The sequence below is a fragment of the Anabrus simplex genome, chromosome 10 (genome assembly GCF_040414725.1).
Source record: "Anabrus simplex isolate iqAnaSimp1 chromosome 10, ASM4041472v1, whole genome shotgun sequence".
NCBI classification, from domain to species: Eukaryota; Metazoa; Arthropoda; class Insecta; order Orthoptera; family Tettigoniidae; genus Anabrus; species Anabrus simplex.
In genome coordinates, this window is record NC_090274.1 from 82,476,681 (window position 1) to 82,492,639 (window position 15,959).

Here is a 15,959-nt window from a genome sequence, read left to right on the forward strand (position 1 = left end):
TGAATGTCAGATTGGGGATACAAAGTTGGAACAGATAGATAATTTCAGATATTTAGGATGTGCGCATGCCCAGGCTGGTAATATATAAGTGAACACGAATAGAGCTAATGCAGTCTGCTCACAGTTGCAATCAACAGTATTCTGGAAAAATGAAGTCAGCTCCTGGACAACACTATCTTTACATATGTGTGTTCTCAGACCAATTTTGCTATACGGGAGTGAAAGCTCGGTGGGTGCAGGATAACTTATTCATAACTTAGAAGTAACAGATATGAAAGTAGCAAGAAGGATTGCTGGTAAAACAGGTAGGAACAATGGCAGGAGGGTACTTGTTATGAATAAATAAAGGCTAAATTAGGATTGAACTCAATGGATGGAGCTGTTGTCATGAAGGGAATCATGGTGGGGTCATGTGAGGTGAATGGAGCAGGATAGGTTACCTAGGAGAATTATGGAGTTAGTCATGGAGTGTAAGAGGAATACAGGGAGAACAAGGTGATGATGATTAGATTCAGTTTCTATTTATTTAAAGATAAGAGATATAGAACTAGTTAGAAATAAGGGATTGTTGTGGTGATTAGTACATTCACAGAGGCTTGCAGACTGAACACCAAAAAGAATAACAGTCTATAATGAATATGTATGTATGTATGTATCTATTCCTTTGACAGGACATTTCGTAATGTCCTCATGGATAAAACTTGCATTAGTCCAGTGTCCGTGTTTGCCACTATTGGCGGCATGGTCTGAATTTATCTGGAAGATTCCTCTGTTCTTTATGCAGTACAAAATACTAAATGCATTCTTACATACAGTCATCAGTTTATTGCCTTATTGCATGATATACATAAATGCTTTCAGATTTGAGTGTTGGTTCACTTTTAGTTCACCTCCTTAATGGTGATTTTCGATCAGTCAGCCCCATTAAGGAAGAGTCTTGTTATTAGAATAAGAATGAAAGAATATTTTCAAGGAATGGTCCTTCTCGTCTTAATTTAGCCATTCAGAATATTACATAATAATAATAATAATAATTGTGGTCTGTTGCAGAATTTTTGAGCTGACACCTATAGGAAAACATGAATGTGTCATATCTTCCATACTGTGCATCTGAACCATGATGATAAGAAAAGGATGTGTTTCATGTAGACTCATTACACTGCACGAATCCACATGTGTGAGTGCTTGTGCACTACAAAGAATTATGCCTTTATAGGACTCTATTGGATCCTCATATTCAAAACAAGTCATCTAATTAAACATCCAAGTTCCGAGAGTTGATTGTGAAACAGTCCTAACTTTTTCTTTCTTTTAAAAACTCTCCTCTGTAAAACGTGGACTGCCATCAATAGATGTTGCCCAGTGACAAAGATTTTGAAAATGTGGTGGTGTAAATATTTCCTGAGGTACCTTTAACAATAGGGATACTGGGGATATCGATGCATGGTTGAGGTTGGCCTGAAGCCTGACAACATCTTGGATCACCTCTTGCAAATAACTATCCTGAACATTGTTATCTGAATCATTATGTTTCTTGGGAAGAACTTCAGTGATATCTTGCTGATGGAAGACTTTCCTCCTGTTTCTCTTTGTGTGCTTTGCTATGATTTCAGCTGTGTATGTTGCTAGTAGCCTGCACCAATTGCTGCTTTAATTTGTTAGGGATGGGACAAAATCAGTAGTTTTGGTCATAGGTTTGGTGATTAAAAAAAAATTAAGACAATGCCACCCAGATCACTACAATTTTAAATTGCATGATAAATAGAAGCAGAAAATGGTTAGGGGAAGACATTTTAAAACTGTTTAATAGTCCCCACTTTTTATACCTTAATTTTAACAGGTTACCTCTGGTGGGTTTTCTTGTTTGTGTATTTTTGGCAGTGAGCTCTCTATTTTCCTTGTTTGCAAATGTTAAGGAAGATAAAATGCTTAGAACTTTGTCATGTTTTGCAGTAATAGCCACTGGCCATTTGATACATGTACTTAACTCTGAAGTGTGCAGAGCATAAATGACTCTACTGTGTGGGATACAATTTGTCTCTTTTCATCCTCACAGCCCATTATTGAGTTATGTCCTTGGTCTTTAAAAAGGAAATCAGAAACATGATCAAATGAATAATAACTCTGTCTCACAGTACTTCCTCTGTGTAAACATTAAAACGGAGTTAATATCAAACAGGAATTGCTAAAGCAATGTCAGTTATAATTCTGTAACACTTAGTTAAAACAAAATGTATCCTTGGATTAGTTATACTGATTAGTGCAGCTATATGTTGAACATAGGGCTGGCATTCTTGAGATAACAATCTGACCTTTTGCTTCTCAATACATATGAAGTCCTGTCACAACGCACAATATAGGTATATTGAGCAAGTGGCCCTGTGGTTAGGGTCAATACAGCTGTGAGCTTGTATTCGGAAAATAGTGGGTCGAACCCACTGTTGGCAGCTCTGAACATGGTTTCCGATGTTCTCCTGTTTTCATGCCAGGCAAATGGTCGGGCTGTACCGTAATTAGTGCCGCAGTCAGTTCCTTTCCACTCCTAGCCCTTTCCTATTCCATCATCGCCAAAAGACCTATCTGTGTCGGTGCAAAAATAAAGCAAGTTGCAATATCCCTGTCAGTTGACCATATGTACTCGTGCCTTCACAAGGAGCACTGATGTCAGGCATACAGGCGCTCGATGATATTGTAGGTAACCTATAGGTTATGGCTCATGTTGTTTAGGCCTTATGACTTCCATATGAGGTGGCTTGCCCTAATCCATCTCTGGTGAGATACTGTGTGCTCAATGCCTGTGGTCTTCTGAATTGGCCCAGAACAAGTTTGTCACTTGTATTTTGGGTCTCAGTCTTATCCTTGGCTCTTACAATATGAAAGTGACTGAAATATGAGCAGTATGGGTAACGCCATTCCTAATACAGCAAGATCCTATAGAAAAAGGTGTGAAATAGGTGGTCTGAGTGTACAGTTCAGTGAACATTGGGGACTGGTATGTAACAGCACTGTCTGGCTGGAAGAGGAAAGCAATGGAAAACTACCTTAGTTTGCTTCCTCAGTGACACCTAGCTCTCTGCGGTAGCTGATGGTAGAGCTGTTGAGGATCCTCCCTGCCTTCAGGCTGAGCACTTCATATACAAGAGGAAATATGGAAGCTACCTTTTCCTGCTGAGTTTTATTTGCTGGTACAGGATGTGAAATATAACAGTGATAAACTTTGAAATTCTTAATATTTCAGAATTTGTTTTTTATAATGAGCAGATTATTTGTGTGTCTGCACATTTTCATGATCATTTGGTGTTATTTGGAAGGTTCAATATTATGTAATTGTTCTACTGTTCAAAAATAACTGGGCATTCAAACAGGACATTCCTCCACTCCTGAAGGTCTCTTAGTTGTCATGCTTTTATGGATACTCTACATGGAGATTTTCTGACAAATGATAATGAAGATTTGAAACTGGAACTGTCTCATTTACTAGGAAATGATGAATTTTTTTAGTCCACCCGTATATAAATACATTTCTAGATGTGTCTGAAAAATTTGTCTAATATATTAACTTTTCCACAGGACAATTACAAAATTATATCAGAAGAGATGCATTTGAAAGAAGAACCCAAATCAGAGTTGGCAGTGCCAAGAGAAACACAGGTGAACACATTTTTAAGTAATCTAATATTTTGATGACATTTTTCTGGTAATGGAAATTGTTACAAACTGCTGAATAGACTTAATTGAGCAACTTCTCACTTTAAAAGCAGACATTCTGAAGATCCTTGTAAAGATGTATAGTGAGATTTCCAAAATTAGGGACGATTTTCATATTTTCTTCATGTAGTTTGAAATTTTATGCTAGGTAATTTATAGCAGCTATTATTTTTTGAAGTCCCTCCACTGCACGGCAGTCTTGTGGCTGGTTTCTTCACTCTTACTGCTACCTTATCATAACCAGATTTAGGCTACGAGCATGGCTACTTTAGAGGCACGATTTTTTCACATTAATTTTTGAACGATTTCGCGAGAAGGATACTAATTTTCTCGTTATTTCGCAAAATAGATATTGCCGTATCGCTTTAATTTCGTTTTAATAAAATTCTAAAATTAATAATTTAAGGTTTCATTATTGCGGTTCTGAATTATTTATATGAATGGTAGATGTATAAATTACTAGTAAGCATCCAATTTTATTTTATTCCTGATTATGATTACATAGAACCTATATTACAGTATCATTCAGCCATCCTACTAATTCCCTACTTTGTGAAAAGATAATATAGCACATGTTACAATGGAGCTCACTTTCATTGGTCGTCTCCGGTCATTGATAATCAAATTGTACTTCGAAACAATCAGTCTGCATCAACGGATGTACAGGGAACCCAAATATACTTTAAAACAGAATTTGCAAAATTTCAGGTGCATTAATTTTAATGCTAGCAGTGACTAAATTACTTCAACTTGTTGACCGGGATTTTCTTCAATTTTTTTTCCGAAGAATATCTTTAAAAGCAAGGTACCCAGCAATAATATCAGACTGCTTCAACATTTGAAACCCAGAAAATTTTTGTACTTTTTCACTTAGTGACACAACATTTGTATAGTTTGATTGAATTACATTAGTTGGATGAAACAAATCATTCAAAAGTCCAAATAAAATTTTAGCATCACTTGGGGATATGTGCTTTTCAGTTTTCTTTACAACTAAGACACTAACATCTTGGAAGAGAAGAGTTGCTTCACCTTTTAACGATTCACTGAACCCTTCAATAATCTTACTAACTAGTTCACCAACATGGCCAGAAGCAATTGCATTCATTCTATCTTTCAGTTGTGTTATTTTCGAAACAAGCAAGTGAGAATATGGATAATTAGACCCTTCTAATTCCAAAACGACGTCTGCAATAAATTTGCAATTTTCAAAAAAATGCTGCTTGGGATTTTACCAGATTGCAAAATCTGTCTTCTTCCATTTCTGCCAACTAGTTTACCACTGGAACAGATTTCAGTGACAACTGTTTGAAAAATGAGTGTAGGACATCTACATTTGCATGTATGTAAGAGGCAGCTTTGAACCAACTTTCCCATCTACTCAACACAGGCTTGGGATACAATGGAATTGACATACCTGGGAAGTTTTCGTCTAGCTATGAATGAAACATGGGTTTGATTTTCCTTGACATATGAAAACAGTTCTTTGTTTTTGACACAATGGCATTAAGTTCTTTCAAACTCTTTTGCAGGACATCACCGAACAAACTGAATTTATAAGCCCAGCAAGTGATGTGAATTAAATGTTCTCCCATAGTTCCCTTAAGCAGTTCACAACATTTTAACATACACGGGGCGGAATCAGTTATCACATACTTTAAATTCTCATGGTTAATTTCAAAATTATGCAAAACATCCAGGATTGCTTGAAAACACGTTTTGCTGTTCGCAGCATCTAGAAACGCACATTCTAATAAAAATATTTCCTGTTCAGATACTGGATCTTGAGTTTTGATCAAGATTGCGAACACACAGCGGCCTGAAGCGTCGGTAGTTTCGTCGCAGATAAGACCCAAGTCCGTTTTCCCTTCCAAAGACTGTTTGATGCTTGCTAGTACTAGTTTGAGCAACGGGGGACGTATTGTTTCCTTAGTTGGTTGGCTGTGGGAAGGTCTCCAGATCCTAACCAATAGAAAAAAGGAAAATGTTTACCCGAAAGAGGTCTTAGAAAACTTTTCGCTGTAATATCACGCTTATCGCAAAATAATTTAATTTCGCTTTAAAATGGCCTTATCGCTTTAATTCGCTTTAATTAGCGAACATAATATCCATATTTTCTTAACCAGAAACATGTGATTTGTAAAGATATCGCAAAATTGCTTCAACATATTTTTTGTCGCATTTATCGTTAATGCAAAAAAATCATGCCTCTAGCTATCTTCCTTTTGTCATGTGCCAAAGTGCTCCAACTCATTTCTCAAAATGTTGATCCAAGATATCCGTCCTCGTATATGGATAAGAAAGAAATTTTACCTTATCAATACTGTTTATTGTAAGTATAGACTTACATCAGTACCTCTTTCAACCCTATTTGGTCATCATCAGCTGACAAATCATAATATTACATGTATTAGGGATTGGTATGTATTACTTATCTAAAAAGATGTCTTCCATTTGCACATCCGGATGTCTAATGGGGATAGAAGTTGGATGTTATCGTCATTTCATTTGTATGTCTGTGAAAGTAAAATTGTTTTTGAGATTTAACACGTTGAGTGCCGAGCCGATTGTAGCACACTATTCCACTGGTGCCAGGCATGTTTTTGAATTGCATTCCGCTGGTGCCAAAGCAATTGTACGCGTTGTAGACTGTTTATATAATCTTGGGATGTATTTATATGATGTACTAAGTAAATTTTATCTCACCATACCATGGTCATGCGTGACGCCATATGGTGTCACATCAATTTTTAGGAAAGATAAAATATAGCGTGACGCCATATGGTGTCACAGAATTTTTTGACATGGAATGTTCAATACGAATTTCCAATACGGGATATTTATTTCCTAATTCAAATTAACGCAATATTTATGAAAACCTAGTAAAATGCAAAACAAGTACTTATATTGCATTACATATTGTTGTGAACAGTTTTCTGATAACTCTAAACAATGAAAATATGCGTCTCGGCATGCCCGAGTTCTTGTTACTCGTTGTAATTTTTCAAACCTTATCGGCATCGTTGTTCAAACATCGTCCTTTGTACACTTGTTTCATGTGCTGTTTTCATATTTACGTTTTGCACACCTGATCGGGAAGTTAAGGGAAACGCGCTAACTGTACGCTACCTGGCTGCTGGCGCAGCTCGACGCAGCCCGGTTGGTTCACGTCCGATGCTTCTCTCCTCCCTACCTCTCCGCCACACCCCGATACTCCCGTGGTACTTCTAATTTTATGACTATTTATTTGCTCAATTTTGGCGTTTAAACTTGCGCTGGGTACATGCAGTTTTCACCTTGGCATTCTACTGCCTCCCACGAATATTCCTACCAAATTTCAACCGAATCCGAGTGTAACACATGTATGTGTTCCCTCGTAAGATTATTACCAATATCTTCCATTTTTTAAATTTTTGCACAACTATATAAACTGAGTGATAATACGTACGTAAACGGGGAATAAACAATGCCTGGCGCGCTTTAACCTGTGACAAAGACCACTGGCCAGTCAGTGGCTTCGGAAGAATACTGTGGCGCCACATGGTGGCATACAGTAAAAATACATAGCTGGAATAGACCCTGAAGTTCGCCCTTCACGTAGTACCAATTTTACGCGCATAGATGTCACAGCTGATTATCTACGGCGCATCGCCTGAAACTCAACTGTGCCGCCATATGGCGTCACGCCAACTCTGATTTCAAGAACGGTGTGCCGCCATATGGCGTCACGCCATCTCAAATTTGTAGACCACCGTGACGCCATATGGCGGCACGTGGCACCCAACGTGTTAAATATGGTTGTAAAAAGTTAACCTAAGCTTAAAACTAATTCTACATACATATTAAACACATTAAAAACACTGAAAATGTGCATATAAACCACTTTGTGAATTTAAAACTTCATGTCTTGCGTATTCCTTCTTCAGACTTCCTCGTTAGATTCTTGTATGCATATATTTATGTTGGTTGATTTTTTGCTCGTAAACAGAATGAATGAATGAATGAATTGCAAAAGTTTATAGGTTGGGCTAGCTCTGTAATTTTTGATTGGACTCATAGGTATGTTTTCTTTATGTATTTTATGATAGGCTTTAGCAGTCGGTAGTTGGGGGTTCAGCGTTATGAGTTTTGTGGATTCTGTTTTGGTGAGAAGAAAGTGTGAGTTCTTAAGTAGGCTTTCGAGGTTTCTTTGCTTGTTGTTGGTTGGATCTTCAATCTTTTATGAACAAGTTTACAGCTGAGCCACATATTGTGTTTATCCAAAATACTGGACCATTTAATGACATGTGTTTTTATTATAAGCATATATGCTTGTGGTGATGCTTGTTGTTTTAAGGAGCCTAACATCGGAGGTCATCGGCCCAAAGCATATATGAAGACATCTTTTAGTCAAATAGAACATTCTCAAGAACCTACACCACTGTTTACGAATATGAAATCAACCAAGATAAATATATGTGCACAAGACTCTAAGGAGGTATTCTGAAGAAGGAATACGCAAGATATGAACTTTTAAATTCACAAGGTGTTTACATATTTTCAGTGTTTTATAAATGTGTTTAATATGTATATACAATTAGTTTTAAGCTTAGGTTAAGTTTTTACAATCATATTTAAATCTCAAAAACAATTTTACTTTCACGGACTTACAATTGAAATGACGATAACGTCCAACTCATATCCCCATTAGATATCCGGATGTACTAATGGGTGACAACAACTATTTGCATAAGTAATACACACCAGTGCCTAATAGATGTAATATTATGATTTGTCAGCTGATGATGACCAAATAGGGTCAAAACTGGTACTGATGTAAGTCTATATTTTCAATAAATAGTATTGATAAGATGGAATTCCTTTCTTATCTATATAGATGTAATTAGTCAATACGGACATGAAACTCATAAATAACAATGTCTGTCTTCTTCTAAGTCCTCTTTTGCCTCAATTTTTTCCTCAAAATATTACTTGTAACAGACTGTCCTTTTTAGGAGTCCTCATAATGTGATACATGTATTTCAGCCTCTTAAGGTAAATTGTCTTGATAAGCTCAGGTCAACAGCTCATTATGTGGGGTACCCCACTGTCGGCAGCCCTGAAGATGGTTTTTATAGTTTCCCATTTTCATATCATTAATATGCTGGGGCTGTATCTTAATTGAGGCCACAGCTGCTTCCTTGCTACTAGCCCTTTCCTATTTCTGTCTGTACAAGACCTATCTCCATTGGTGTGACATGGAAAAGAACTCACAGGAATTATACAATTTGTCATTATGTATCTACATCATGAAAGTATGGATTCTTTTTTGCGTGGGTAATAAAATATATTTAGTAAGCTGGAGAGTACACAGCACTTTGTTATTCTCTTTTTGAGCTTTATTCTGAGATCATTTCAGGATAAGAGTTGCCACATTCTAATGAAGATGGACTCTGCTTTATCTATCCAGTATTTGATTTCAGCACAATGGTCCTATGTTACTCCCTAGATATACCATATTTTTTTACCCTATCTGCCTGTATGCTGTACATCAGAATGATTTCTGATGGTGTGGGTTTCTTTTTTATATTGCTTTTGTTGCAAGCCCTGCTGTGTAAGTGTAGTCCGCCTGCCTCTTATCCGGAGGCCCGTGGTTCGATTCCTGATCAGGTCAGGGATTTTTACCTGCATCTGAGGGCTGGTTCGAGGTCCACTCAGCCTACATGATTAGAATTGAGGAGCTAACTGACAGTGAGATAGTGGCCCCGGTCTAGGAAGCCAAGAATAACGGCCGAGAGGATCCGTCGTGCTGACCACATGACACCTCATAATCTGTAGGCCTTCGGACTGAGCAGCGGTCATTTGGTAGGCCATGGCCCTGCATGGGCCCTTGCGCCATTGGGTTTCAGGTTTGGTTTTTGTTGTGTTGAGGACAAAGTCACAATCATTGGGTACAGCATTTGCAAATTGTGGAGAACACTCATTTGAATGCAGGACAGGAAGTGCGCTCTAGTGGAAGGTGACAAGGACTAAGTTCGAGCATACATAGGAGGGTATAAGTGAGGATATTGTACAATGCATGCCTTATGAAACATACAATCTCATCATAAATTATAGTATTCCTGTTAAGAATCTATAACAAATTGCATACGTAACAGCACATTACACATAACTCAGTATGTTAATCAGTTGATAGAAGACTATGGATCATTCACTGTCACTGTATCTAGGCATACTAAATTTCTTAGAGAATGCCCCTCCCCCTGCTTCATGATATTCTGTATCCATGCCTATTTCACTTCCACTGGCAGTGTCTACTGTTTTATTACCACTTTCTCTTCCAGTTCCAGTTTTGCTTCCATCACTATCACTGTCCATTTCACTTCCCACATTTATGTTCACCAGGGTCCAATAAACCTTCACATGAAATTACTGATCTTCAAATTTATTTACATGCTCACATATTTTACGTCCAGTCCTCATTTGTAATACAAGCAATTTGTTCACCATAAATTATAGAAATGCTTCCATTCTGAACATAACAAATTTTTCAGAGATGCGATTCTTGACACTTGCCCATATCAGCTTAATGGGATTCAATTCTGGGTGATATGGAGAAAGCTGTAACACAGTATGACCATGTTTGATTTAAATACAGTCCATTTTATAAGTGCACTGGACTGGCTTGTTCGTCTTGATTAATGAATATAACCGGGTTCTCAGCATGTCATGTTGGAAATGAATTTCAGTCTCTGTTAACCAGGACGGGCCCAGGAGATGACCTGGGGGAGTCATTAATTCAACCTTGTGACTCTGGCTAATAAATGGGGGTGAGAAGCGAATATAAGAACTCAACAAGAGAGTTCTCTTAGCCTCTCTCACCCCAATTCTCCACAATTCTACCTACACATGGTGCCCCTGTTAAGCTGAGCAACCCAGCGGAAGGTTGGGTATCAACCCCAGTGGGAATCTGGGTCAGAGAGCCGACAGGATGTGGAGGACAGTGGAAGGCAACGGGAAACCACCAATGGCATTATCTTCCAAGACGTTCATGAGATGGACCTCTTTGTAAAAGATTCCGGAGGTAAAGATTCCCCTCATTCGGATTTCCGGGAGGGGTGTACAACAAGGTTTTTAAAATATGAAAGGAAGGAGAAGAAGAAAGAAGAATTATTGTGGATAGGGACATGGAATGTTCTAACCCTTTTACAGGAAGGAAAATTAGAAAACGCTAAATATGAGATGAAGGGAAATAATTTGGATGTACTTGGAATGTGTGAAGTGAGATGGGGTGGATGTGGAGAACTAGAAAGCGGTGACTTCCGAATGTACTATTCGGGTGAAGATAAAAATGGATTGCATGGAGTGGGAATACTGATTGGAAAACGACTGAGGAACAAAGTTATGAAGGTTGAATATATCAATGGAAGGATTATGATGATAAGACTGAACGGGAAAAGAAAAGACTTAGTGATCATTCAAGTTTATATGCCGACCTGTAATCATTCTGATGAAGAGGTAGAAGAGTGTTATGAGAAGATAGATCAACTCATTGAGAAAGAGGAAAAGAATGCATGTATTGTTGTAATGGGTGATTGGAATGTGGTTGTTGGTGAAGGATCAGATGGTAAGACCATTGGTAAATTTGGATTGGGAGACAAAAATGAGAGGGGAGAAAGGTTGATTGAATTCTGTAATGAAAATTGCATGGTGGTTGGAAACACTTTGTTTGACAACCACAAAAGGAGAAGGTATACTTGGATATCTCGATTAGATGACAAGAAATATCAAATTGATTATATAATGATACAACAACGGTACAGAAACTGCCTAAAGAATGCTAAATGTTACCCAGGAGCAGACATTTATTCTGACCATATATTAGTTGTAGTAGAGGTAATGATTAAATTGAAAATAGTATGGAAAGGAAAGAAGAGAGAAGAAATTTATATTGAGAAACTGAAAGATAAAGACAAGTGTAGAGAACTAGAGGATGAGTATTGTAACAATAATACATTAGGAAATGAAACAGAAAATGTAGAAAGGAGACGGGAAACTTTTAAAAATGGGATAAAAGAAGCAGCTAAGAAAACGCTTGGAGTCAAGGAGAGGAAAAGGGCAAAGAAGGAATGGATAACATCAGAAATGATAAGTAAAATGGAGGAACGCAGGAAATGGAAAACAGTAAATACAGAAGAAGGGAAGCGTAACTACAGGAAGTTAAATAATGAATTAAGAAGAGAAACAGAAAAGGCAAAGAAGAAATGGTTGACAGAAAAGTGTGATGAGATAGAGCAACTGGAGAAAGAAGGGAAATATGACTTGATGTACAAAGAAGCAACAAATATAGTATTCAGAGAAAAGAGAAGGAACAACAGCAATAAGGAAATAGAGGCTACAGATGGCACAATGATATATGAACCCCAAGAAATAATGAAAAGATGGGAAGAATACATAGAATGGCTATATGATCGGGACAATCGACCAAATGAAGAAGAACTTGAATTAGAGGAGGAAGATATGGTTAAAGAGGATGATAAAGGGGAAACCATACTGAGAAGAGAGATCGAAGCATCACTGAACGAGATGAAAAATAGAAAAGCAATGGGAATAGATGAGATTCCTGTTGAACTGTTAAAAGCATTAAATAATGAAGGGAGAAAGGAGTTGATTGGATTATGTAATCAAATATACATGACAGGAAAATGGCCAAAGGACTTCAGTGAAATCATCTTAATCCCTATGGAAAAGAAAAAGAACAGCAAAAAATGTTAAGAACATAGGACATTGAGTCTGATTTCACATGCAGCCAAAGTCTTACTGCGGACGCTCAACAGAAGGATATATGGAAAGCTGAATAACTTTATAGGTGAAGAGCAGTTTGGTTTCAGGGGAGGAGTTGGATCAAGAGATGCCATTGGACTTCTGAGGGTGATAGGAGAGAGGTACATAGAGAAAAACAGGAAGGTTTATGCTGTATTTATTGACCTTGAGAAGGCTTTTGACTGTGTCAGATGGGACAAATTGATGACAATCCTGAAGAAACATGGAGTTGATTGGAGGGATAGAAGGCTAATAAAGAATTTGTATATAAACCAGAGAGCAAGAGTGAGAATAGGAGATGAGTTGAGTGAAGAAATTGAATTAGGAAGAGGTGTAAGACAGGGCTGCTCTTTATCACCGACACTGTTCAACATCTATCTCGAAGAAATAATCAATGAAAGTTTTAATGGAAATAGTGGAGTTTGTGTGGGAGGTAAGATTTGCAGATGATATGGTTGTGATGGGAGAAAGCGAACGTGAAATGATACAAATGTTAGATAAACTCAACATGAAACTAGAAGAATATGGAATGAGAATTAATAAGAAGAAGACCAAAAGTATGATAATTTGAGGAAAAGGTAGAAGTTGTCATATTAGTATAGGAGGAGAAGAAAAAGAGCAAGTCAGTAACTTCAAGTATTTGGGAAGTATGATCAGAGATGATATGTATTCCACAACAGAAATTAAGAAAAGAATTGCCATAGCAAAAGAAGGCTTTAGGAAAAAATCAATATTATTTTGTGGACCACTAAACAAAGATTTGAGGAAAAGACTTGCTAAGTGTTACATTTGGAGCATAGCGCTGTATGGCGCAGAGACTTGGACATTGAGAAAGGAAGATTGGAGGCACTAGAGATGTGGGTATGGAGGAGAATAGAACGAGTGAAATGGGAAGACCGGGTAAGGAATGAGGAGGTATTACGAAGAGTTGGAGAAGAACGAAGTATGTTACAAACCATTAGAAGGAGAAAAATGAACTGGATCGGACATTGTTTGAGGATGGACTGTTTACTGAAAGAAGGAATAGAAGGAATGGTGAAAGGCAAACGAGGAAGAGGAAGGAAAAAATATGAAATGTTGGACAATATCCAAGGAAATAAATATTCGGGCATGAAAAACTTGGCGCAGGACAGGCAACAGTGGAAGAGGTTCATCCCATGACAAGACCTGCCATAAGGCATAATACCTAGATAGATAGATAGATTAACCAGGACACAATTTCTCACTCGTTATTATTTGAGAATCATCAGTCAGAAGATTGGTTTGATGCAGCCCTTCATGTGCCCCTATCCTGTGGTGACTTTTTCATCTCTAAATAACTACTACATCCTACATCTCCTATGATCTGCTTGTCATATTCATATCTTGTTCTTCCCCTACTGTTCTTACTGACTACACTTCTCTCAAAAACCAACTGAACAAGTCCTGGGTGTCTTCAGATATGTCGTATCATTGTATCTCATCAAATTTAGTCAAATTGGTCTCTGACCAATTTAATTCAGTATCCTTTTGTTCATGATTCGATCTACCCAGCTCACCTTCAGCATTCATCTTTAACGCAATATTTCAGGAGCTACTACTTTTTTTTTTTGAGCTAGGTATTGTGCATGTTTTTCTTCCATACAACACCATGCTCCAGACAAATGTGTTCAGAAACTTCTAAGTAATCCATTTATCACCGTTTGAAAAGCGCAAATTTGTTTTCTGAAAAAAGCCTTCATTGCTTGTGGTAGCCTGTAGTGTGCATTTTAGTCTCCTCATTATTTCTGCTGTCATTAGTTTATTTTCTACCCAAGTAACAATTTCATCTGCTACCTTTAGAAGTTCATTTCCTAATCTAATTTTTCCTGCATCAGCTGACTTCGTTCTACTGCACTCCATTACCATTGAACAGTTTCTCCAGATCTTCTGCAGACTGAGATAAAATAACAATATCATGAGCAAACTTCAGAGATTTGATTTCCTCTCCTTTGATTGCGATACCCTTTCCAAATTCCTCTTTGATTTTCATTACTGACTCTTTCCTATATATGAATGTTGTGAAGGAGGGGGAACCTCCAGTCCTGCCCTACTCCCTTATGAATACTGCTGCTTTCTCAAAGTCTTTGATTCTTATCACAGCAGAGTGATTTTTATGTTGATTGTACATTATTCTTTATTGGTGTCTGATAATGAATGCCTTTTGTTGTTCTACATTCACTATGTAAGTAGCTTGTCATTCTTAATTCAATCCTCTAAGATGAGACATAAAGTCAGGATTGCTTCATGTGTTCTTACATTTCTTCTGTAGCCAAATTGATGTCCTCCAACTCAGTCTCAAATTGTCTTTCCATACTAACTTAGTGGTGCGATAGTTTTCACACTTATTAGCACTGGCTTTCATAGGAATAGATATAACATAATTCTGCCAAAAATCATATGGCAATTCTCTTTTTCCATGCATCTTGCATACTAAAGGGAATGACCTTACCATGCTGGTTTCTCCTAAGGTGGTCCGTAATTCTGGGGGTGTGTTATCAATTCCTGGTGCCTTGTTTATACTTAGATATTTCAAAACTTCTCGAATTCTGACCTCATAATTGGGACTCCCATTTCAACAGCATCAACAGCTTATTATTTTTCCAGAACCCTATCATCTACTTCCTTACCTTGATACTGGTGTTGGATATGTTTCCGCCATATTTCTGCCTTGTCCTTTTTTTTTTGCTAGAAGTTTTTTTCATCTGAGCTCTTGTTGAAGGGGTATGTTTGGATGCAGTGGGAAAGATTCACATACGAAATGAGCCGAATCATTGGACTGCTGTTTCATAGGATTATCAGCAAGCTGTTGACTATGTTCCTCCATATCCAATCCATTGGCACCGTTGTATCACCCATCACTACTCTTTCCTACCTAGTTTTCCTTTTCTCCAAAGGCTTCCTTGATTTTCCTGCATGCAGTTCCTACCTTTTCTAGGACCATAAAGCCTTGAACATCCTTACACTTCTCTTTCAGCCATTCTTCCAAAGATGGTATTCTGTGTTTTCCCACTTTTAAACCAGTCAAATTCTGAAACTGTACTTTAATTAACCCATTGGTACCTAATAGTCTATCCTGCAGGGACAGAAAACTATTTATTTTAAAAATTATATTTTTGTTTTGTATATTGAGGATTGGTCAAAAATTGGCATTTTTTTCAAAGCTATATACATCACAGGTCAATGCCTACCTGTTCGTTAACTGTTTCTCAGCCTTCAGTAGTGAATCATTGTGTGATATTTTTTGAAGCAGCTCTCCAAATGGAGTGGAATACCACATTTTTCACATGGCCACCACATTTTGGACCTTATTTTATGACCCCTGCATAATTTGCAGGGCCTAGAAGGATGTATATTCCTTTCTGTTGGAGGAATAGGCACTGGAAAATGTCCCCATACATAGGCTTGATGTTGCAGGTGGCTGTGTTGCC

The 15,959-nt window shown here is 37.6% G+C and overlaps 1 protein-coding gene across 1 annotated transcript in view; it reads left to right on the plus strand.

Annotated features, from left to right (window-relative positions):
* LOC137502338 (uncharacterized) overlaps positions 1-15,959 on the plus strand; it is a 71,897-nt gene that overhangs the window by 16,132 nt on the left and 39,806 nt on the right. Inside the window, exon 2 of the mRNA XM_068229342.1 lies at positions 3,571-3,651. Within this exon, the coding sequence (XP_068085443.1) occupies positions 3,571-3,651 (81 nt within the window). The remainder of the gene's footprint in view (positions 1-3,570; positions 3,652-15,959) is intronic.